The sequence below is a fragment of the Acomys russatus genome, chromosome 2, assembly GCF_903995435.1.
Source record: "Acomys russatus chromosome 2, mAcoRus1.1, whole genome shotgun sequence".
Lineage (NCBI taxonomy): Eukaryota > Metazoa > Chordata > Mammalia > Rodentia > Muridae > Acomys > Acomys russatus.
In genome coordinates, this window is record NC_067138.1 from 93,194,055 (window position 1) to 93,219,383 (window position 25,329).

At 45.0% G+C, this 25,329-nt stretch overlaps 1 protein-coding gene and 1 non-coding gene across 3 annotated transcripts in view; both read right to left on the minus strand.

Annotated features, from left to right (window-relative positions):
- Positions 1-25,329, minus strand: part of Slc24a2 (solute carrier family 24 member 2) — a 237,510-nt gene that overhangs the window by 62,288 nt on the left and 149,893 nt on the right. For both annotated transcript variants that reach the window (XM_051164027.1, XM_051164026.1), the window contains exons 3-4: positions 23,429-23,467; positions 20,470-20,578 (exon numbers count right to left, since the gene is read on the minus strand). In XM_051164027.1, coding sequence (XP_051019984.1) covers positions 20,470-20,578; positions 23,429-23,467 — 148 coding nt within the window. The remainder of the gene's footprint in view (positions 1-20,469; positions 20,579-23,428; positions 23,468-25,329) is intronic.
- On the minus strand, positions 5,274-5,437 carry LOC127207672 (U1 spliceosomal RNA). Its single transcript, XR_007832949.1, has one exon. It is a non-coding gene; the product is annotated as a U1 spliceosomal RNA (small nuclear RNA).

Below are 25,329 nucleotides of genomic sequence, written 5' to 3' on the forward strand. Positions count from 1 at the left end.
ACTTCTCACTTAGGTTTTTCAAAGCAAGGAGAGAACTTGGCAAATAAAACTAAAGAGCTGAATTTGGTTTGAATGGGTCCTCCTGAATCACGATTTGTAACTTAATTTCTACTTCAATGGGAGTTGGGGCCTTTCAAGATGAGTTCAGGTCATGAGAACATATTCTTCTGGAATGGGTCCATGCCACTAATAAAAGAATTATGGGAGTGGTTCTCTCCCATAATTTCAAGTTTCAAGTAGTTTAGAGTAGGATGCATAAATTGGACACACACACACACACACACACACACACACACACACACACAGAGTCACCCTCACCTTTGAGCTCTTACTGAGTCACCACTGATTTTCATGCCCCTAGAATCCAGCCCTTTTATGCGATTCTTACTCTCCTGTCTCAACTCTCTGCAACCCAATGGTTTGTTATCACCAGCAATTTCTGTCGCCTCACTCATCTGCTTCCTGGCGTATGTACATATGTAAATGATACTGTGAATGAAGTATTCACATATTTTTTTCTTATGAGTGGAACCTGCACACCTGGATTTCTATTCGAAATCTCTTGATTTTTCAAGTGTTGTTAACAAATTCTAAATTTAAAAAAGGTCTGAGTTATATTTGGCTCATCAGTTTTCTAACTCTTGCTTTCAAATCAGATTGCGTAGTCTAGTCAGGTGGCTGGACCTGGGAGGGATGTTTGCTAGACACTTTTCTTCAGCAGGAGTGACTTTTATGATGGTTTCCTCTGGGAACTGTAGTGGAGCCCACACTGGGAAACCTGTGACCAGTCCCATCTATTATGGACATCCCCGAGCAGTTGGTTCCACCACTGTGCAAGTGGAAAGCAGAAAGTGACTTTTTTTTTTTTTTTTTTTTTTACTGTGTTTTAAATTTCATTTTGGAGGAACAGAAATAGCTCATTAGGTCTAACTGCCCTCTGTTATTTTTCAGAGCGATACCTGGATTAGGCAAAGCACAGTGGAAGACTTTGAAAGCTGGGTTAGGATCACAGGGGGAGGTGCCAACATAATTATGTGGGAATTATCAGCCTTGAACAGTGAACAATAATGTGTGGTCATTACTGTAGATCATCCAGATGGCTCATAATAAAACATCTATCCAAGTCCCCAGACACTCCGGCTTCTTATAAATTTGTCCCCTAATTTGCAGCCAGCTTCTCTGTGGTGCTGCTTAGCAACGTCACAGTGCTTGCTGAGCTCTGTCCTGTGAGGGGCTGTCTCAGACCATATTTCACCATATTTTACATGCCCTGGATGATCAGGCAAGAAAAACAGGCCCTGGACGTGTGGTTCCGCTTTCTTTTTGAGATGGATTAGGAGGGAGAAAGGGCAGAGCAGAATAAACCTTTTACTGGGAAGGATTTTTTTCCCCCTCAGAAAACAAACAAACCAAAACAACAAACATCCTAAGAAAAGACCCAGCCTAACACAGCGTGATTAGAAAGATACCCATCTCTTTCAAGCATCCTTTTAATGGTGCTATTTCAAGCCTCAACAGATCTTCAGATGGTGTCACATCCTAGAGTGTGGTTTGTCCCTTTTTCCCAAAGTCAAGGTGAAAAACAGGTGATAATATGGTATAAGAGTTGTGTACAGCTTGCAGCCCTGTGTAACAGGGGCCTCTCTTCCTGACCGTTAGGTGAATGTGTGTGTGTGTGCACACGCACGTGCGCATGTGGTGTGTGTGTGCGAGAGTATGTGTGGTGTGTGTGTGTGTGCGTGCGTGTGTGCTTGTCTGGGGCTAACCGATTTCCTTCAAACTCGGTTTCTATTGTTCTGTAAACAGGAGTAATCATAACCATCTCGTGAATGGTGTTGAGGATGACAGGTATTTACTGGCTTTAATGACTTACTTGGATCTTCTAATGACATAATTCTAAAATGTAGCCTTAACAATTCTTAGGGGCCTGTGAGGAGGGTTGGGAAGCTGAGCTCTTCGCTGAGAATATCTGCAAACACTGGCTACATTATCACATTGCTGTAAACTGAACGGTTGTATTAAAAAGAATCAAGCAAAAAACACTCTGGTGATTAAATGCTACCAAATCTGAGGGCTCTAGATGAGTCTGATTCTTGCCTTAAAATTGGTAAAATATTCAGTTCTCTTGATTTAAAAAAAAGACTTCTGAGATTGTCTATACAGACAGGTCATATATGTCTTACAAAAATATAAATTTTGGTAAGACCTATGGTTGGGAGAGGGGCAGCTAAGGCAGGCTGGGCTGCCTTAGGGCTCCCAGAAGTGAGTTTCCCTGTCTGTTCTGCTTGGTCCTCTGTGCCCTGCCCTACCTGAGGTCTGTGTGTTCTACTGCAAAGTTCTATCTGAATTCTGCTCTCTGGGTTTTTCGTATCACTTGTCAGCCCCCAGTATTTTCTTTGATTTTTAAAAAAATCTCCCTTTCTTTCTTTCCTTCCCCCCTTCCCCCCGCCCCCCAAGACAGGGTTTCTCTGTGTAGCCTTGGCTGTCCTGGACTCATTTTGTAGACCAGGCTGGCCTCGAATTCCACCTGCCTCTGCCTCCCCAAGTGCTGGGATTACAGGATGCACTGCTCTGCCTGGCTGCAAACCCAGTATTTCTTAACCCTTCACATACTTTCTTTCCATTTTTGGACTGTTATTGAAGCTCCCAGTTTACTCCCACGCCTAAAGCCATGCTTTGAGGCCGCCTTCTCTATGCATCAGCCCTCAAATGCCCCCTATCCTAGCATAAGCCATTTCCTCCCTGCTTGCCTATACCAGGTACTCGCTTCTGCTGCTGTGCTTGTCAAATCTTCCCTAACCTGGCTGCTTTAACCATCTCGTTAACTCAGACTCCAGCAGAGTTCCTGGAGCTCTGTAGGTGACCAATAATTAAATGCCCATTTAAAGTGTTCTGATTGTCTCCCGCTAGCCTTGCCTTTGCTACTTTGCCTATTCTCTCTTCTTGCTCTATCTCTGCAGGCTCAACTACTTTTCGGTGCTTGTGGGGACGGAGTCTGTGAATGGAAGAATGTCTGTTGTCCATGGCATCACTCTCCAAATGCTGTTCATTGTTTCTACAGTGGGAGGAGTTACATCATGCAAAAGAGGCACAGAGAGAGGGAGCCCTCAGCACACAGACTACACCTCGGGAGATGGGAGGGGACATTGCTGCACCCTAGCTGGAGAACAGGGTGAGCATGCGCTTGGATTTCCTCCCAGGGCCTGGCTGGACTCAGTGGTCTGTGCCATATATCCAGATAATGGGCCAGCACAGGCAGGCTTCTACTCGCCAACACAGGATTGAAAGAAAGTGTTCTAAGGTGCGGGATGGGAGACGGGAGAGCGCAAAATAAAACAAAGAAATAAACAAGAGCTCATCATCCAAGAGAAAATGAAGGCAAGGATTAAGAGAGAATGTGAAAGCTGAGGGAGGATCTGAGAAGAACGACTCCAGGTGCGAAAAGACCCAACAGAAAAGCAACTCACGTAGAAGTAATTGAGAGAAACAAGCATCCTTGTGATTATACATCCTACAGGACAGTGTCGCCCTGGCTGATACGTCACTGCATACTTAGCTCCTGACCACAGCAGAAATCAGCAGCCCACACGAAGACAAGCTGAAGAAGGTGGGATTTAAAGTTGGGAGAAGGCCAACACGATTCTTTAAAATGTCACCAGCCATCCGAAGCATAAGTGCATTCGCTAGCACCACGTCTTTAAATGCTGTTCTACGCGACAGGGACCACACAGGCAGATGAGCGAAGGGAGAGGGCTGAGATATGTTTTACAATACTTTTATATAACCCGAAGCTAGGCAGCAAATGGGATGAGGCGGGAGGCAGGAGGGCAGTAATCTTACTCTCAGGGTAGCCCGGGAATGCTTTGGCGGGATCTAAGCAATGCTTCTCTAGGTTTTTATCACTATTTTGGAAAGAGTGTTTTGTTTTTCATGTCTGGTGCCCATACTAAAGATATGCATTCCCGGTGAAATTCAGACCTTTAAAAAATACGCCCCTAAACACAACAACAACAACAACAACAAACCCCCCAAAACCCCAACAACAAAAACCAAAAAACAAAACAAACAAACAACCCCCCCAAAACCCCAAACAAACAAACAAATAAAAACAAGTGAAATGCTATGCCACACAGTTTCTTCATTGTTTGGAAGGCAGAAGTTTGTAGACACAGAAGTTCTAGCTTTGCAGCTGCTGATTAACTTTTGCCCAGCTAGAGGGTGAATGACAGAAGCTCAGCCATGCTGCTATTCACAGCTAAACAGGCTCCCTTACAATGGAAAATGCAGAAAAGGAGAATTCAAGGATTTATTTTGTGGTATTTGGGACTGAACCTGGAGCCTCCAGCAAGCTTGTCAGGTACTTGGTCACTGAGATAGCTTCATCCTGACCACCTAGTTAGCTACCTACATCCTTGACCACTGAGACAGCTACATCCTGACGACCGATAGCTACATCCTATGAACTCTTCTGACTTGTAACTCCCACTCAAGCCCTTACTAAGTTGTTCTGGCTGGCCTCAACCTCCTGAGAAGCTGGGATTGCCCTTTTGAGTGAGAATGTCCCTAGTATCTGTACACTTGCTCCTCTGCTGGTGGCACTATTTGCAGAATTTGTGAAAACATTGAAAAGCAGTGTCTTAAAAATATTTAGGTATATGAGTGTTTTGCCTACTTGTCTGTATGTGTAGTGTGTGTGTGTGTGTGTGTAGTGTGTGTGTGTGTGTGTGTAATGCCCACAGAAGTCAGAGAAGGATGTCTGATCTCCTGGAACTGAAGTTATGGATGGTTGTGAGCCCCCAAGAGGGTGCAGGGCACTAAATGCAGGTCCTCTGCAAGAGCTGCCAGTGCATTAGAACTGAGCCATCTCTCCAGGTCCTGGGAGGTCGAATGTTGCTGAAAGAAGTACATCACCTGGGTGAGTCTCAAGTGTTTACAATCCTACTCCTTTTCCAACCGGTGCTCTCTGCTTCTTGTCTGCATTTGAAGATATGATCGATCCCTCGGCTTCCTGCTCCTCCCTCCACACCTGCTGAGTTCTGCAAAACTTCTCTCTCACAGGGGAGACTTTTTTTCTCAAATGGTTTTCTGACAATGAGAGCCTCATTACTGAATGCAACTCCTGCTAACGACAAGTGTTTTGGTCTAAAGGGTTTTAAGTTAAAGCGAGGTTCCTTCCATTATAAGTTACTTGGGTAGGAGAACTGCCACCCTGGAAGTCAAATGAAAGTAGCTGTGTAGATAACTGCAACTTCTTTTTCCTCTCCCCCGCCCCTCAGGGGAGAGCTCGAACGCAGTCCCCCACTACCACAAATTATGCAGTCGAGTTTCCTGCATTTGGGGAAATCGCAGGGGTCAGCACATCCGGAATGCAATGGATAAGCCTCGCCCTGGGAAAACCACCTTCATGATCATGGGGACCCCATAGTGTAGTGGTTATCACGTCTGCTTCGCAACTTCTTTTTCCAAAGGTCAGGTTCAACCATAGCATTTGAGATGGCTGCTCAGAGGTAGACTGGGGCAAGCTGTGGAGGAATGCTTTAAGTGGATGTAGCAGGTGTCAATAAAGCGCTGTTTAGCCAATCAGCTGGGCAGAAGGACAGGAAGTGGAAGGCGGGACTTCCAGGAGAGGAGGAGGAGGAGGAGGCGGGAGTTGACAGTTGAGAGTGAACAGTTGGTGGAGAGAAGCTGCCCGAGGAGCATCAGACTGGCAAGTGATAGGAATATAGTAGGTTATGAGGACATAGGATTAGTGCAGTTTGCTTTATTTTATTGGTAGATTAGTAGCAGTTTGGCTTCTGCCCAGCCTAGTGCTTGAAGCTTTAAGTTACACTTTAGTCTCATATCAGTTATTGGCTTCCTATAATATAACAACTGCAACAGCAAGTATTGGGGAACAGTCCCCCAGAAACTGGGGCATAGTGAGAGTTCCCAAAAGACAATGTTCTGAATGGGGTTGGCACTCATGGCTGCGTGTCAAAGAGAAGTGTTTTGTGAAGTGAGTCCTCCTGCCCCAGGAAGCTGATGTAGACCTGAGAGCTTTACATAAGCAACAATGGTTTTTGTTTGTTTGTTTGTTTGTTTGTTTTTTTTTTTTTTTGGCTTTTTTCCAAAAACATGTGTATGCATGAGTATATAAAACAGCCGCATGGGAGGACAAACAACCTGTAAAGGACCACGTGGTGTGGGTGAAGGGATGGTTTTAACAGCTGATATGAAGAAGTCAGATGTGGCAGATTTGATTATGTGAGCTCAGGAGAGACATGAGGCTGGAGAGCCACTTGAAGATGCAAATTGTCAACGGGATGGGTTTCTCTAGCATAGTGGTGAGTACTTCCCAGATGGGCGGGACAAGGAGGAAGCAGGAAGGGCCATCTCACTACTGAGCGCAGGCATTTGGCTCAGAGGCCTTTCCTTTGCAAGGAAATGCTTGGGCGAGCTATGCCTGGGCGAGCTGTGCCACAGACAACATGCACGTGTGCACCTGCATTGGGAAAATGCCTTTTCACCTTCAGGAGGATGGTCTGTGTCCTTTGCCTTACCCCTATATCCACGGGCTGTTGGGAAAACTGCTTTTCCTCTGTTAGACTCTGAGCGCGCCCCCCCCCACTCCTCCCCCCCCCCCACGAAAGAGGGACCATTGGAGAATAAGTTCCAAAGAAGCAAATGTGGTGCAACCTTGTGCTTTATAGTCTGTCTCCTTCATGCTGTGTTTAATCTCAAATGCCAGCAAAATAAATTATTGGCCAGGGAGGGGATGAGGGGAGAAATTCCCATACTCATAAGCATTTATTTCAGCAAGACTACCCACATTCCCCTGTGCCCTAATTGACATTTACTTATAATGTGTACAACACAAGGAGTGATTCCATTTCAATCATGATGACGTTCAATCAGAGAAATGAGCTTTATTATTCCCTAAAGAGAGGGGTTAACCAGCTTGTCCTGCTAAAAGCTTTGGGGTTTTTACTACTGACATCTTATTAATCTGAGGGCATGGGATTGCATTTTCTCCTCCAGGGAGTTTCCCCTCCTGTTACCTATTCACTTCCCTGGCTGAGGCTGAGCGTAAATATTTTTCTTGCTAATTTAAACTGATGTATAACTTGGGACAGAAAGAAAGGTTACACTATTGCTTTCAGGGACACCTCCATAGTTTGAATGAGATAGGCATGAAATGGCTTTCTTTGGGGAATCAGATGAAAATTTGTAAGAGCTCATTTTGTAGTTCTTTTCTTTAAAACAACAGAAGCTGGGAGAAATAAATAACAGCCTCTAGTGTCTGCTAAGAAAAAAGAAAACACAGCAGGAGAGGGAAAGTTGAATCTTCATGTCAGCTCCTCGTTGACATTCACATATGTTAGAGAACTGGGAAGGCGATGGGATGGAGAGACAGATGGCTCGGGGCCGAGCCGGTGGGCGTGTGTGGCTACGGACAAGAGTCCTGTGTGGGCACAAATGCTTCCTTCAGCTCTGAAGCCAAGCTTCAGGCCTGGGTGGCTGTTAGCACTCACAATGTTTCTCAGTGTGTCTCCTCAGAGGCAAAACATGTCTACATTCTTAGCACCACTGCTGAGAGAATCCCTCAGATGACCGTGAGTTGTGCGACATGGTGTAAGGACGCAAAAATTTCAGTCTTTGAGGCCAAAGAGATGGCTCAGTCAGTTAAGTGATCCCTGGCACCCACACAAACTAGGAATGACAGCTTATGCCTGAGTCATAGTGCTTGGAAAGGGACAGAGAGAGAAAGATCATGTGGTTCACTGGCCGGGCACTCTAGACAGTTGGTGAGCTCCAGAATCAGTGAGGTCCTACCTCAAAAACAGGTTGGAGAGTAATAGAAGACAGCCATCAACCACTGACGTCTACAAGTGTGCATGCATAAGCACACACACACACATACACACAACACAAACATACAAACACCCACAGAGGCACACAAGGCACACACACACAGGCACGGGCACATGCATACATACACAGACACAAGGGCCCATATGTAACACACACATGTCCACACAGGTACATACACATGTGTGCATGCACATGCATAAACAGAGAGACATACAAGGCACAGACACAAACACAGACACAGACACACACACCTTTTGATGGGAGAGGCTGCTATACCCGTACATGTGGGCAATCAGGCACATCTGATATGCTCATTCATTTCAAAGGAGCTCTTGCTTCTGCTGAACCTACAGGTCATACTTAGAATTTCCCCGAGCCAACCAGCTCCTCAGGTACTCACGTTCCCTCCACTTCTGTCACCTACTCTCACAGCTCACAGTCTCAGGGGAGGCTTCCTGATGGCCTTTCTGTTGGCTTCATACAGCAACATGGATTCCCCAGGACCATACTTGAAGAGAACTCGCACAGGGGACATCTTGACAAAGCTACACTCACTTGTGGCAGAGGCTTAGGCTATGCCAGCCCCCAGGCTTGTGGCACACATGCAGAAGGATGCTTGATGACCCCCCTACACAAGTACATGCCCACACAAGGCCTGTTTCTTTTAATATTCTGGAAAGAAACCCCTCCTCAGTGCTTCACCAAGAGCAGGTCACAGATCCTGGGACAGCAGTGTTCACACAGGTTCCAGAAGTCATTCCAGGGCCACCCCAGGGCCACCTTCACTCCCTTGATCAAATCTGAGAAATCTCCTTTCTCAGACTTCAACTGGAGCATTTAACAGGGAAGCTTTGAGCATGATTCTTCATCTCTGGTCTGCACACCTTCCTTTTCCCCCTTTGTTGTCAAAAAATGTCTTTTGCTCTCCTTAGTTTACATAAACTTACAAATCAAATTAGGCTGTCTCATGTATTATCTTTGTGGGTTTTTCCAATTAGGATTCTGCTACTTTTAAGAGTTTAATTTGGAAAGAATATGGACATCTTTCCTCTTATTTTGGCATTATTTATCATGTCAATTATTTTTTGCCACAAAATAATTTGTTTATTTCGTTTATTCATTTAACCTATTCTTTGTGTCTCTGTTGTGTCTGTTCTTTCACTCCTTCTGCTGTGCCACTGGGAGGCTACTGAGGCACACTCAGCGGTGGATGTAAGTTCTCCAGAGTTATAACCATTTAAACACTTATTTACTCTTCCATGTGGGGATTTCCTTGAACAAAAGAACTCTTCTGTGTAAAAAAAGAAATGAAAATCTATGATCTATAGTATAGGGGAGATTGTGAGAAAAAAATATGTTCAGTTCTGACTTGAGAAGCTTTGGTATCAAGACATTCTGGCGTTTAGGACACTGATGCCACCTGCTTACTTCCCATCCACTGAACCATCAGACTGTCACGTAGCAACCAAAGAGGAAAAGAAGTGAGGGCACAAAAGGTCCCTTGGGAAGGCATAGTGCGGCCAGCCTGCAGGGAGGAGAGATGCTATGCTGGCTGGAAGTCAACCTGCACAGGGGAAATCTGCCTAACTGCAAACTAAGAATGCGTCCTTTGGGAAAGGTAGAGTCAGCCCAAGATACCTCATTACAGCATTCTGAAGGCTTTGTCGCGAAGAGCAGCCTCAAGAAGGCCATGTGGGGACTCCACTGGGACCTGCTGCTGTCATAAATCTCCTCAGCCTTGTGAGCTAACAAGCTTTTCATTGATGGCAGGCTTACTAGGCCACGGTGATTCTCCTTTTGTGCTTGGGAAGTGTTTACTGTACTTACTTCATACATACTACTACTACTAATAAAATAGTTAAAAATGAAAAAAAAATGCAAGCCAAAATTTTAATCTCCACAGGATGGAGAAATTACGAGACTTAGAAAAGGGTTCAGAACAATGGAAGAGGCTCTGTTTTTGAGCCTCAAGATTATCTTAAGCTCAAGCCATGTTCTAGGTGCCATTTTACAGGACTTGTGAGTGATGGGCTCAGACAACCAGTGTCTTCTGCAGTGTTGGGAAGGCTTTGATTTGTAAAACCAGGTCTACGAGATGTAATAGATGCAAAGGTCAGTATCAAGGGGAGGGAAAGGAGAGAAAATGAAATAAGAACAAAGCCTTTGGAAGGGGCCTGGAATGCACAAGGAATCAAGACACAGAGTGAGGTGGTTTCTCTCTGTAGCAGCCATTGAGGGCAGGGTTCACCTAACTACCCAGACCCAGCAGGGCAGCCCAACCACCTGTTCCATGTAGGTGCCACGGTGAAGGCTGCGGATACAATGGGGGCCAAAGCACAGAGGGCTGCTTCTCACTACTGAAAGGTGAATGACAACCGAATAAAACTTTGTTGATCCCAACAAAAGAGCCCTTTGCCAGAGCAAGGCTATACACATAGTTGTTTAGCAGAAAAAAATTACAAAATCCAGTATTCCTTCTATTCAGCCAACAAATATATGTTGGGGTCTGCTTGAATCAGGCGTTGGAGGTAGAACACATCCGGCCTCAATCCTGTCCTAGTGGTCATGGGTGGTAAACAACAAATTAGTGTAGTAAGTGTGAAGGAGGACTACAGAACAGAGGAAAAAAATAGACTGGGAACTGTGATTTATTGCCATTGTTTTTATGTGGATATAGTTTTCAAGGTTACTTAAAGCCTCTTTGATCAAGGTACATTTGGAAGCTGACTCCATGGAAGAGAAAACAGGAGACACTTGAATGTCTAGGAGAAGAGGGATGTGTGCGAAGGCCCCGAGAGGTTGTAGGTAGCAGAAGTATAACAAAACAAAACAAACAAAAAATAACAGATCAAAGAAGAGACAGAAACAGGCAGTGACAAAGGAAGACGAAGGGAGACAAAAGGGGAGAGGAGGAGTAGCAACAGGAGAGAAGAGAAGGGAAGGCAAGAGGGCTGGGGAGAGGGGCAGTTATGTGGGTCACAGTGGGCTCTGCATGGGCTTCGTTGGTGAGAGGGCTCTGAATGGAGGTTGGTCATGACTTTGTTACTTTTCTGTTGCTGTGATGAAGACCATGACCAAAAGCATCTTGGGGAGGAAGGGGTTTATTTGGCTTACACACCCCAATCACAGTCCCTTAGAGAAGGAAGTCAGGACAGGAACCTGGAGGCAGGAACTGACGCAGAGACCATGGAATAATGTTGGTTACTGGCTTGCTCAGCCTGGCTTCTTATACCACCCAGCACCACACACCTAGGGGTAGCATTGCCCATAGTGGGATAGGCCCTCTCACATCAGTTGTTAAGAGAATGTCTCCATAAACTTGCCTAAAGGCCAATCTGATACAGGTATTTTCTTTATTGAAGTTCCAACTTTACAGATGATTACTATAGTGGTGTTAAGCTGACAACAACAACAACAAAACAAAACCAAAAAAATAACCATACAATATATTCTTAAAATAGCTGAACGAAGCCAGTAAAATAGGTAGTAGTAGTCTTATTTTACAGATGAGGACTCTCACACAGCTGGTAAAGGACAGCACTAAGTGTGGAACCCACAGGGCCTGAGTCTTGAGTTGGTCTACTTTGCTATGAAATCCTGTGCCAGAGTTATCCTCTGATGATTCAATAGCCACAGTTTTCCATAAATATCAGGAAGCAAACCTGTATCTCCTTGAGTACTGTCTATAATCTCATGTGTTTGTTTGGTATCCTGAGCAGTGTACATAGTCTCATGTGTTTGGTACTCCAAGTAGTGTGTATAATCTCATATGTTTGGTATTCTTGCTCAGCTTGTACATAGGTCCCTAGGGGAAGAACTTTGGGAGTTTCCCAGTATGGTATAGACTGATGTCTATATTGGTCAGGCTACTAAAATGCTCTTGGCCTTGGTTTACATGCAGAAAATGGAGGTGATGGCATTTGCATGAGGTTATAGACAAGTGTTTATAGAGTGGAGGCTCCTGTTGCTGATGACAATTATATTGCATTTTGTTCAGCAAAACAGCCTTCATATAGTCAGTACTCTTTATTTTTTAAAAAATAATTTTGCTGCCTGCTTGGCCCAGGGAGTAATTTTTTAAATGTTGTTATGTGTTTAATGCTGATATTTTACATTTGGAATGCATACCATTATTATGAACATCAAAGCCATTTTGTGCTAACTTTTCATTCCAGCATTTGTATCCTTGAATCTTTACCAGTAAGTTTTCCCTGTGGTGGCTTAATTGGAAACACTGCAGTACCCCTTTTGGGGACAGATGGTCACCTGGGACAGTTGTTCCTACCTGGAGAAATTAGTCTGGACATCAGATGCTTGCGGAAGTGGCTAGTTCTCACTTCTAGGAGACATAACTAAGGAATCATAGGACCAGCAGACGTTGCAAAGCTGGGCGCAGGAAAGCGGAACCATTTTCCCCCAAGTCTCCTTCCCTACATCTTTATCATCCGAATCTTTTTCGTTGTCCAAAAACCAGAGAAGAAGAGAGTTTTTCTCCTGTCTGGAAAAGCTTTTCTAAGTAACAATGACAGTAGTAAGAACAAGTGGTAGACTCTGGGACTCTGCTATTAAGGTAGACATTTAGCATTTCTGGATAGCCTCTGAGTTCTGTGTAAGATGAAGGACTCCCTTTCTCAGCTGCGCTCCCTCTCTGCCTGATCTGGAGACCCTCAGAACCTCCAAGGAGCACCACATAGCCCTCAGGGAGATTACAAGCCTGACCCTTTCCTGATAAGAAACCTACTCAACAAGCACCTGGGGATTCCTGGAACCGCCCACCCTATGCTAATAAGATGTCTTGGTGTCCTGGCTTTCAACCAATGACCTCTAACTGTACCTGGAGTTCTTTCCCCACCCACAGGGTAATTAAATACTGCTTCCCCCCTCTTATGATAGGGTTGTTTTGTTACATGTAGATCAAGTATCCTGGAGATGACCCTATCCCTATTAAATCAAACTCAGCCTTGAAACCCCTCCCACTGCCCAAGGTTTATAATGTCCCTGATTCATCAAGTAAACACTTGCTCTCTCACTCCACTCCCCCACCATGACTGCCTGCGACTTGTCATTTATTCTAGGGAATGAAGGGCTCCCCACAGAATAGCTGCTGAATACCCTGAGCTTGGCTGCCTCATTAGGAGCCACTGGGAGCTTCTAGCCCTCCTGGGGCTTGACTGCTGGTTAGTGGCCCGCGTCTTGCCTCAGCAGCCATTGACCCGCTTCCCACCGGAACTGTGAACTGTGTCTCACCAGACCTGCCTTCTGGTGGGTTTCAGGCTTTTTCCTGCACCCCTATCGTTAATACATCAGCTAAACCGAAGGGCCGTAACACTGTGGAATCACCATAGGCTTCTGGAATGCCAGGTGTTCACTGCTATCTGGTATCAGTAATTTCATTCAAAGAGAGCTAATTGTAATACTCGCCCTGAGTGCTCTAAGCCACTCCTGAGAAAGAAACGGAAGCTCTGATCCCGAGGTTCCTCTGTTCCAGCCTGGAAGCAAACAGCACCTGGACCAGCCTGCTGGACATGGAACCTAGGCTACCACCACATTGAGGGACAGTAGACACCAACGTTGTCTTCCAGAACTCCACACTCCACTTGTCCTTGCCAAGCATACCCTACTTTTGTTGGGAGGCAAAGAGTTTGCTTTGGGCTCCTTTGGAAATGACTATGGTCATGTAATTCTGTTCTGGCTCTATTGAGGCATGTGGAACTCCACTTGTAGGAATCCTAGTGATCTGTGAATTAAAAAGAGTACCTACCCTCCTAGAATACAGAAACAATGGTGGGGAGTTTAATGAGGGGGCACAGCTGCCATCCTACAGTGATGGCGACGAGGGACAACACTATAGATGTAAGAATGAAGAAGAGATGGGGCTGGGGCAGGAAGACTGGGCGTTCTACACCAGTCTGGGGAGTTTTTTTTAGAGGTGTGGGAGAGAGAGAGAGAGAGAGAGAGAGAGAGAGAGAGAGAGAGAGAGAGAGAGAGAGAGAGAGAGAGAGAGAGACAGAGACAGAGACAGAGACAGAGACAGAGACAGACAGACAGACAGACAGACAGACAGACAGAAATGTGATGTGATCAGGCCCCTAAAGGCAAGGCCTTGATTTTACTACTGGGCTCTGGCTAAATAAGCGTAATGGACTCCTTAAATTCTTAAATTAAATGGAGTCCATTACATGACCTTGGGCTGTTTAACAAACCACAATTGCTAATGGACACGAAGCACCCATCTTCTCCTGAGGAATTACTGCATAGGGTCTTCACCACAAACTTCCAACAGTGGCTCTCTCACCATCTCCTTGCACATCTAAGAAAACCAAGGCCTGAAAAGGCTGCCTAACATTCATCACATAAGAATGCTTCTAGCGTTCTAGGTAATCTATTTTTACAAGGTCTAGTGGAGGGCCAAGTGGGCTCAAGTTGCTTGCTCAGGGTTTCAAGGAGGATTTGAACCCAGGTGTTCTCACTCTTGGGTCACACACAGCCCAGATGTACATGGCCAAACTACATTGTCATCCTACATGTTTAGTTCTCCAATGTTGTCACTATGTCACGAGCTTTTCTAGAAATGCACTGCTGGGTTGTGGCTCCCGCCCCCGCCCCCCTTACTCCTTCCTGGCTGAACTTTCCCTTTTCCTTCTCTTCTTTGTGCGGGGGACTGAATCTATGGCCTTGTGCATGCAAGACAAGTCCCCTCCCACTGAAACCTGGAAATCAGACTATGGGGTCCCTTTCCTAATGTAACTAGTCTCCACACCACCCTCCTCAACAGACAGACCAATGGCGACTTTGTACACAAGAGAAGAAAAAAGCTGGGACATAAAGGGAGCGGAGGGTGAGCTGGGGAATGCTGGGGCATCGGGGAAGTGAGGAGGGCTTTTAGGCCTTGCTGTAAGGGAAGATGTGTGGGCAACCCAGACCTTATGAATTAGATTGAAAATACAAAGTCCAGGGATGTTCTGGACCCCCACGAGTCAGTCTGTTGTCTACACCAGGAATACAGTGAACACTGAATTAGACATGAGATTACACAGGGACTGTAGTACCCCCTCCTTTTTGGATTACAGACAGTCACCTGCCTGACAAGTGTTCCTACCTAGAGAAGGGGCTTTGGGCATCAGAAACTTACAGGCTCAAAACACAAGGGCAAACAAACTTTGAGCAAGGCAGATATTGGTTCAGATCCTGGCTCTGCTGTTTTATTCCTGCAGTCACCTTTAGGCAAGGCATGGACTCTTTTCCATGTCTGTCCTCTGCATGATGGAGAGATCCGAGAGGGAGTGAAACTCTGGTTCACACAGCAGTCTTAGCAGAATGCCTGGGCTGCAGGAAGCACCCTGCAAAAGTGCATACTTCATTATCAGATATGTCCAAAGCAGAGGGTGCGTCACACTGCAGAACACTCCACCCAGCATCCATGTTTTAGGTCAATAAAGATGGCTTGTTTAGAAAAATGTTAAAAAAAAAATCAATGGAAGGATAGCAGGCTAGCAAGAAGAGACCTGATACCCTATGAGCATATACAGGGGGAGGAGGTCCCCCTCAGGAACAGTCATAGGGGAGGGGGGTAAGGGGAAAATGGGAGGTAGGGAGGAATGGGAGGATACAAGGGATGGGATAACAATTGAGATGTAATGTGAATAAATTAATAAAATATATTAAAAAATCAATATAGCACAGTGAGTTTATCAGAAGGATCAATTCAAATAGTCAAGGTACAATCTCAAAGCCTGAGAACTCTGGTTCCTCAGGACTTACTTATAAAGAAAAAAAAAACATATTTCAGTCATTTTCCCTCTTATTTTTCTGCCCTCTTTTTGTTTGTTTTTTTGATACTGGGTCTTACTTTGTAGCCCAGATTGGCCTGGAAATAGTAGCAATTCTCATGCCTTGGTTTATTTCAACCATCTTAAGAGTCTTAGGCTGAGCCCGAGACTTTATATTCATGAACAATGCATGCTCATAGTTCTGTTTTCCTAAAAAGACACAGGTCAGATTTGTTTGGCAAACTGACTATGGTTTGTCCCTCCACACAGCGTGGATTGTTTCTGACACACCAAACAACTATGGGAAGGTGAATAAAACAGCCTGTGCTGAATGGTAGATGGTTTCAAGCTTTCTGGTGTTGGTCCTCTTTGAAGTGGAGCCTGGCCCAGCCTTTGTGATGTGCGACTGAGGGATGCAGTTGGAAGTGAGGCTCTGGGACATCCCAGGCTGGGTTTCCCAGAGCTGTGAGACATCAAATTGGACATCGGGCTGTGCGTTTGGGGCCAAAGACATCATGGAGGGTCAGAGCCTAGACTTCCTTCAAGAGACTACCTGTGAGGGAGGCTCTCTTGGACCTTCTGTCTATTTTCTGGACAGCTAGATACCACTAAAATAACCATCAACCCTGTATGAAGCGAAGAATCACCCAGCGGATTCTCAACCAAATCCCCATCATAAAGTCAAGCTCTAGGTCCTGAGGGTTTTGTGATACATCAATGGAAGGTGGAAACACACACAGTTGGATTGTGAGACTCAGGCCTAGAGGCCAAACTAGGCCCTGATCAAGGGTGTTTGCCGGGGCTCAGTCAACCCACTGTGTGGCACAGATGGGAATCAGGGACATATGTTCCTATAGGTCAGCTGTTTTAAATGTTTTCAGTGAAACTGAATACTTCCGTTTATGAACACCAGGTGCATACCAGTGGTGCCAATGCACCCCTCAGCTGAGTGAATGCCAAGAGCATCAGTGAACTTTCCAGATATGGTAGCTGTTGCCACATTCATGAGGTCAGCCTGAGGACAGAACCAGAACATTCTATATTATTGAAAGGTAGAAGCTTGCTGCAGGATATGTGAATTCAAGTGATAAGACCTAAACTAAAAGAGGTGACTATTTCTGGGAGACCAGTGGGTTAGGTTTTTGACTATTCTTATAATGGGAAAGTGATTGTGAATTTGTGTATGTGTGTGTGTGTATGTTCACACATGATAAGGGGGGGGGGTATACCACAGCAAGCTTTTCTTGGCTGTGTGCAATGGAGCAATTTTAAAGCATCAAAGTGCTTTCCGTATTTTCCAATCACTCAAGTCCAGAACTGATTACGGCTCTCAGCATCTCTTAGACCCATGCTCCGGGAGCCCTTGTCTTTCAGTGAGAAGTTTCACCTTGAACACCGGTGCCCAGATTCAGAAGGCACCTCTCACTACAGCAGCAGGAGCAAACAGCTTAATTGCAGCTTAGCGCCACAAGGACCAGGTGTTTTGGAAAATCACTGATGGCCCAACTCTGAGACAGCCCAGAGTCTCTTCCTCTTATCTCACAAAACCAAAACACAACCTCCTGTCTAAGCAGAAAAACAAAAACAAGCCCTCTCAGAAACGGAGTCCTTCAACTAAAGAGGTATTTAGACTGCTCAGACTTGTGGATAAAGACAACACACACACACACACACACACACACACACACACACACACAAATATACACAAGCACACGCTATTTATTCCCATACACATATACTCTCTCTCACACACACACACACAAACATACACGTGCACACAGTCACTCTTACTTACATTCATTCTCATACACAGACACAGACACACACACACACACACACACACACACACACACACACACAAACACAGATGCACACATTTTCTTGAGATACAACTTCTCTGAAAGGGGTCCCCAAGAACCTGAAAACAGTGGTCTTTTGAGGGAGGAGCAGGGAACGGGAGAAAAGCAAAGCAGCCAGTTGGGAGAGGAGAAAGGCTTTTATCTACGATAACCTTTTGGACACTTGAAAGTCTGAAAACTCCACACGCTGTACTAGTTCATCGCAATATCGTATGTGAAGAACTCCAGATCTGTTTAGCATGCAGGCAGTGTGTGGTGCTCTCCGCGTGTTCACGCATGCCTTCAATCCTGACAGCAGCTTTACAGGGCAGACATCACTATTATTCTGACTGTATAGATGAAGAAACTGAGGCAGAGAGAAGCAGGCTAGCTGTGGAAGGTCAGGTAGCTAGGAAATTCTCAAGTACATCTGGGCCTGGGACCTGGAACCTTTCCTCTTTCCCACGTAACATTGCCTTGTCAAAACCAAACTCCTCATCAGCTAGCTGCCCATGGCAGAGCAAGGACAGAAACAAGCGCTCTTTCCTCTTCTCAGTTGATTCTCCAGAGCAATAAGGTAAAGGGGATGGTGTCCCAAAATAACCAGGGAACAGTTCATTGGCTGCTTCAGGCCTGGATGGCTTTTGGGGCTTTCCAACCATGGATGGTTTTGGCCAAGTTGCTTGGCAGGCTGGAGCCTTAGAAGCAATGGTGCTGTGTGCTCTGCTAGGCTTTGGGGGACAACTGCTGAAAGACACAGGAGCCATGCCCTCAAGAACCTAGGTGTTAGGAAACCACCACAGGGACTGCAATGGGTTCTGTATAGATAGCAGAAAGGGAGCATGCACAGGTGAGGGGCAGAGGTCCTGATTTGTGCTGGATTGTCAGAGGGCGGAAGAGCCGAAGAGAGGAAGCGAGGGAAGGTGAGAGGGTGGTGAGGGGACAGAAGAAAGTTCTGGCCATAGAGACAGTAAAGAGGGCGAGACTGGTGAGAGCAACTATCTGAAGATGGGGCCCCCATGGGTCTTAAAAGAAACAAGTCCAACTGAGTCTGGAACGAGGAGCAGCATATTCTGGGGGGGGGGCTGCGGTGAGGGGTTCATAGTCTTTCCAAGAACCCTGTTGTTAAGTGGGGGTTACACAACCTGGTTGGCTTTTAAAGATGACACGGACTATTGCGTGGGAAACAGGTAGAGGCTACGCAAGAGGACCGGCTCTGAAGCTGCAGAGGAAGCAAGGAGACAGCTCAGAGACCATGATGGGAGAGGATGCGTGGTAGGTACAGTCAGGATCTCTGCTGGCGATACACTGCTCCACGGGGGGAGAATAAACCTAGTTATGCAGTGTTGTGGTAGGACATCAATTCACAGGGGCGCCAAGTGCTCAGTCAACTGTAAAGTGTCCAGTAGAAAAAGTGCCACAAAAGATGAAGAAGCCAGGCACCAGAGAGAGAGAGAGAGAGAGAGAGAGAGAGAGAGAGAGAGAGAGAGAGAGAGAGAGAGAGAGAGAGAGAGAGAGACTCTAACTTGCCCCAAAGTCACACGGCTGCATAGTGGCAGGAGTAGGAGTATGTGAAAATGATTCCTTCCTTTCTTTTGCTGGGGATGAAAGGGAAGGAGGCTGGTGGCTGTGGCTAGTTCCCTGCTTAACTGGACCACTGGGTGGTCAGAGTGCTGGTGTCTCAGCTGTCCTGCAGGCATCACCTCCTGTGGTTAGAACCAGGAGCGTGAAGCACAGCTTCCTGGGGGAACATCAGGACAACTCGAGAGAGTAGAACTAAAAACGCTGTGTTCTAACATGGGAGGTGACGCGTGGTCTCCACTTATTATCCTGAGTGAGAGGCTCGTGTCCAATGGGACAGACAGGGCCTGAGGAGCTGGTCTTTGGGTCCTCGGTTGCCCTTTATACCATGTAAGTCTTGAGTGCCTCTAACTTAGAAAGACTTTAGCAGAGGTTGATTTTTGCTGAGACCGCTGATATATGCAATCTGACTGACAGCCAGGGCTCCTGGGTCTATTCAGCAGACTTCTTGGTCTGCTCTTCCCACAAGCCCCATTAGCTTCTGTAGGTAGAGTATAAAATTCGAGGGTGGAAGGACAGACTCAGCTGTATCTGAACTCCTTGCTTGTGGCAGAGCCCTGATTACTTATTTAGTTACACTAGATATCTATCTACTACAAATACCATTTTTAGGATACCCATGCAATTGAAGAAACGAAGTATATTTGGCTTTGTGATTAAGTAAAACTGTAAGGAATTAATACTAGATTCTTTGTAATGGTTCCTACACTCACAGGTGAACTAAGTCTTTTCGATCTCCAATGACTGGTCCCAAGGAGTTATGTTGGGCTCTTTGGATGCTTAGATGCTGCCCCCACCCACTGCCCCAAAACAGTACCATTTCACTGATCTTCAGAGAACACCATTCCCCAAACCATTCACAGCCCTTCCCTGAGATACAGTTCTTTTTTTCTACTCTTTTTAAGGTACACAGTTTATCTTTACATACAACGTTGTTTTGAAAATGATGAAGGAAAATACTAGACAGAGGGAGACCTTTCTGTCTCCTGCCTCATAACAAACCGTGTTTGCACTAGAGGCATCAAAAGACAGAATCAGCTGGGCATGGTTGCGCACGCCTTTAATACCAGGCAGAGGCAGGTGGATCACTGTGAGTTTGAGGCCAGCCTGGTCTACAAATCAAGTCCAGGATAGCCAAGGCTAACACAGAGAGACCCTGTCTCAAAAAACCAAAAACCAAACCAAACCAAAAACAGAATCAGCACACAGAACTCAGATTCTGCCCCTGGCATAAGACCACCCTGAGAGGAACTGAACGGCGCCAAACAAAGCACATGGGAGAGTCGAGGCTTCATCTGGTAATGTTAACCATGAGGAGTTTGATAAGTGTGTGTGACCTCAGCATACACCTGCTTTTTTTTTGAGGCAAACTCTTTGACATCCTCCTCTTCCCCCAAAGCAATGTTCCCAAACCCAAAGCCTGCTGTTACCTTCGGCGAGCGGGTCAAGGGTGTGTATCATGAGCTGGAAGATGCTATTCCTCATGAGACTGTTGTGGAGGGAGGCAGAGCTTCCACCTCGCTGGAGGCGAGGCTTAGCCTGCACAGAGAAACCAAAGACGCTGTTAGTTCTCAGAAATGAATGCCAAGTGCCTCACAGAGAGGAGCCTCGCCCAGTTTATGGCCACCTGTTTCCGTTCCATGGTCATAAGCAGATGGACCAAAGATTCAAAGTACATTTCCAAAGAAATAGCTTTTCTATTAAATGGATCACATTTGCCCACCCCCCTCCACCCTTTTTAACAACAGAAGTTAGCACAAGGCAGGCAATGTTTGGCATGCTCCACACTGTTCGCTCATTTCACTCCCGGAATGCCAATACTGCGAGCACTAACTTTAGGTAGCTTTAGGTAGACCATGAAATCTCTGAGAAGTAAAGTGAGGTTCTAGGTCACATAGACAAAGGTGGAGGCATGGATTCTGGGCTTCCTTTTCTTAAAAACTCTTCATAACCTGATAGACCAGTCTTTCACCTTTTTGGATTGTGTGTTCTATCAGCAAGATCTTTGTTTTATATGTGTCTATGACAACAGACTTGTGTATACCCACATCATCTTACATGTTTTCTGGGGTTCCTATCTCTGTCTTTGGATCAAGAAAACTCTATGGAGCCGGGTGTGGTGGTGCATGCCTTTAATCCCAGCACTCGGGAGGCAGAGGCAGGCGGATCGCTGTGAGTTCAAGGCCAGCCTGGTCTACAAAGTGAGTCCAGGGTGGCCAAGGCTACACAGAGAAACCCTGTCTCGAAAAACAAACAAACAAACAAACAAACAAACAAAAAAAAGAAAGAAAGAAAGAAAGAAAGAAAACTCTTTGGTCTGTGTTATGTGCGAACCTAAAAGACAATTTATTTTTGTGATGCAATACAGAGTCTCCCTGGCTTCCAGGATGTCTCCTTGGCACAGAGTCCTACTAGCTGTGACTTTTGGCCAATACATGGACCTGAGACATGAAGACACCAAGTGAACTTCAGGAGATGGGGTCACCAAAAAGCTCTTACTTCTTTCACCGAAAGCAAACCATCTTAAGTCAAACCGAAGCCACCTGGCCTCTCTTCATTTGGACAGCTTTTTAATCTGGACAAGCAACGACTTCCTTCTCTATGGTTGACTCTGTGCTGCTGGGCACAGGGGACGATGCCCATGGACTGCCAAGCCTTATTGACAGACTTATGGAAGAGGGTTGCTATAAGTAGATCAATTTCTTTTTTGGTTTTATTTATTTATTTATTATTTATTTTTAGAGGTAGGGTTTCTCTATGCAGCCATAAAGCTACTGGAATTCCTTATGTAGACCAGGCTGGCCTTGAACTCACAGAGATCTTCCTGCCTCTGTCTCCTGAGTACTGTGATTAAAGGTATTCACCACCATACTCGACTTAGATTATTATTATTTTTATTGAACTCTTGGTCCAAAACCTGGACAAGGAAATTTTCTGTGGTCTGGTAAAATTAAAACCTATCCTCTGATTTTATTTTCATTAAAAATTAAAATGAAAACGTTTCCACCAAGTTTTCAAAATGTCTCCATCACGTATTTCCTATAAGAGACTCCATGATTAAGCACTTTTGGACAGGCTCATCTCTTCTAGGACCACTCATCTTTAGAAACTTCAGACTTATGTCAGACATCAATCCTGTGTTACACAAAAGAACTATGGTCATTTTGACAAGTGTGGCACTATTTCCAAGTTATTGATCCCATGTCTTTACTCAAAAAAAAAAAAAAAAAAAAAAAAAAAAAAAAAAAACCAAAAAACTCATTAAGGGCCACGGTTCAAAAATTTGGTGGCAAACCTAAAATCTAGTATAAGATTGAAGTATGGGTAAAAATCTCAGAACGTAATCCGAGGAGAAATCAGCAATGGTTTTGCTGTGTTTAAGCTGTATTCCCAAGCCAGCAGAACTCGGAGATGAAGGAGGAGAATATTGTTCTCTCAGTGATGGACGACATTCCGAGCTCTTCAAAGGCTGCCTAGCATCTGAGCTGCACCTTGACATTGAGTCTAGTGTATCCTCTGGGCGCTCAGTGAATATCACCTTTTTGCTCTGAGTGTTAATGGGAAGAAGTATTACAGGGTCAAATATTTTCCTGACTGTCCCTTTTAGCCTTAAAAGCCTGTAGCATTTTAAAATGCACTGCGCTATTTAGTTATAGGGGATCCAGATTGGCAAGGTTCAAAATTCAAAACGTTCTAGGGACAAAGGTAGCCGACTTAAATCCAGTAGAAATGTAGCAACCGTTTGTTGAACACAAAAACTCACAAGGTCATTTCTTTGCCAGGCAGCACAATATGAAATGTCATGTACTAATTGGAAAGCAACTGAAAATGTGGTTGTTATTAATTATTTGCTATAATAACCACTGCCACTACGGCTGTTACTCTGGGAAGCCAGAAGAACTCTGTTGTAGGTATCTTCTTTAGATCTGAATTATATCTATGGACGGCATTAAGCATTCTTTCAGGCAGTGTTGGATATATGAATATATACATCTATATTCATATATAAGCAGCATTTCGGAGAAGGTGTGCATGCATGCAGACACACAAAGAAACAGTTCTCAAGCATCAGATTCCTCACTGTCCCCACATAGTAGCCAACATCCCTTGGAATGTAATTTAGACATTTCTTATCCCTTCATCACTTATAAAAGTTCATGTCCAATGGAAAGATTCAAGATTTTGAAACATAAGATCTGAAATAATTTGAGTGAATGCTGGAGTTGAGTTGCTACTAATTTGAGGACAGGAACACTGCCCCTCCACACCCCATGTCTGGAACCAGAAGTATTCCAAGGGAGAGGAAGGTTTGCAAGCACAGAGCTCTCTTCCCACCCCAGCCACACACCCTCCACAGGCACAGGAACAGACAGGGCTACTGCTCCCTACCGGTAGCGCCGGCTCGTCCTTGTCCCCAGCCGTAGATGACTGCATAAGAGGAAAAGGCAAAAACAAAAGACAAAGGAATAAGTAACACATTCCATATAGGCTTTATATTTAGTAATAATCACCAACTCAGAGATGGCTATTTCTGCTCCTGGTATAAGCTGAGTCAAAACAGGTGCACACAGTATATATTACTAGACAATATTAGTGGTTTATTTAAACATGTGACCCATGCCCCTGAAAAGTCAAATTTGAATGTCCAACTCTAATGTCCAGTAATAAAGAACAATGAAATCAACTACGGCCGAGTCATGCAGTGGAGTACCACACAATCACTTAAGTAGATGAGAGAAATCCACACATCCCGGAATGAAAAATACACTAAGTGCAGAGATATTTTTTAAAAACCGTAATTGCTACCTCACTTCATCAAAGATAAGTCAGTAATATCTTAGTGTATGCGAAAGAAAAGATTCTGCAAGAATTAGTGTCATGAGTGGTTATTGTTGGGTGATGGGATTACAAGGAAATGTTACTTTCCGTGCTTTGGAGGGAGTTTATATCCATCGCCCACATATAGTGAATGAAATAACACCCGAAGTAGTTAGGCCACCGATGATCACACATGGAACCCAGACAACTCTTCTTTCTTCTCCTTTCGGAAAACAAATCTCTATTCAGGTAGGAAATGCCGAGTAGAACCAAGGGCACATGAAAGACAGGCCATCCAGCTAGAGAGAACGCTAGAGGACATGGGAATTCCATCCGTGTGACCCAACTGGGCAGCTCTGCTTCCATCGCTAAGGGGATTTCCTTCTTACGTAGAGTGGGGCCACCCTGGGGCTCTTATAGTGACACACAGGCGCTTTGTAAGATCTGGATGCTTGGATCACCGCCGCTGCCATTTTACCCTAACCATGGGTGGTTATAGCAAGAACAAGCCAGAGCCTCAACCTCTCGCCTTGCCCTCTGGTCCTCTGTAGGGAGCCTAAGTTGACATGAGCCTGTGGAAATAATCATACATGTGAAGAGGAAGGGATGCAGTGCTGTTTAAAAATCTTCACAAGATGCAAGCTTTCCAGTTTTGGGTCTTACCACGTACATCATATTAAGAATGGTATGCATCTGTTTCCCACATGCAATGTGTACCCATGTGGGAGAGATGGAGAGGATCCTTGGAAATCAAAATGGCTGCCTATGGGCCACTTACAATTGGCATGCTCAAAATCTCAGAAAGTGAGAGAACTGAATCCACAATTTGTTCTCATGTGTGATATAACAAGACAGTTTTTGATCTTTGCAAATATTTATTTTATGTGTCTGGGCATTTTGTATGCATGCATGTCTGTGTACCATGTGCATGCCTGGTGTTCTCAGACGTGGGGGTGGCCCCCTGGGACTGGAGTTATAGACAGTTGCAAGCCAAAGTGTGGGTGCTTGGGACTGCATGAAGTCTTCTGGAAAGACAGCCAGTGCTCGTAACAGCTGAGCCATCTTTCTAGGCTGATCCATTTTTCCATGCCTAGGTGCGATGTAAGTTTAAGACATACACATTTGGTGCTTAGTAATGCTGATATTAACTATTTCATAGACATTCAATAAAATATTCAACAATTTTGCTGAGATGCCTTTTTGGACCCTGGAATCAAAGCAATGTATGTTTCCATCCGTTTCCAAACACTGTTATGAGTCCACGTAGAACTTGTCTATGTCAGACACAGACAGATAGACAGATAGACAGAGAGGTAAGTTCTAGGTTGGTGATAATTTCCCAGAACAGCCTGTGGGCATCACAAAATCTGCCATAATCTCTTCTTTGGGGATTGTTCTTCAGTGGCTTCTTGAAAAATATTACAGAGAAATATCTCCAATGCCCTAGTTCCCAAGAACAAGCTTGGAAATGG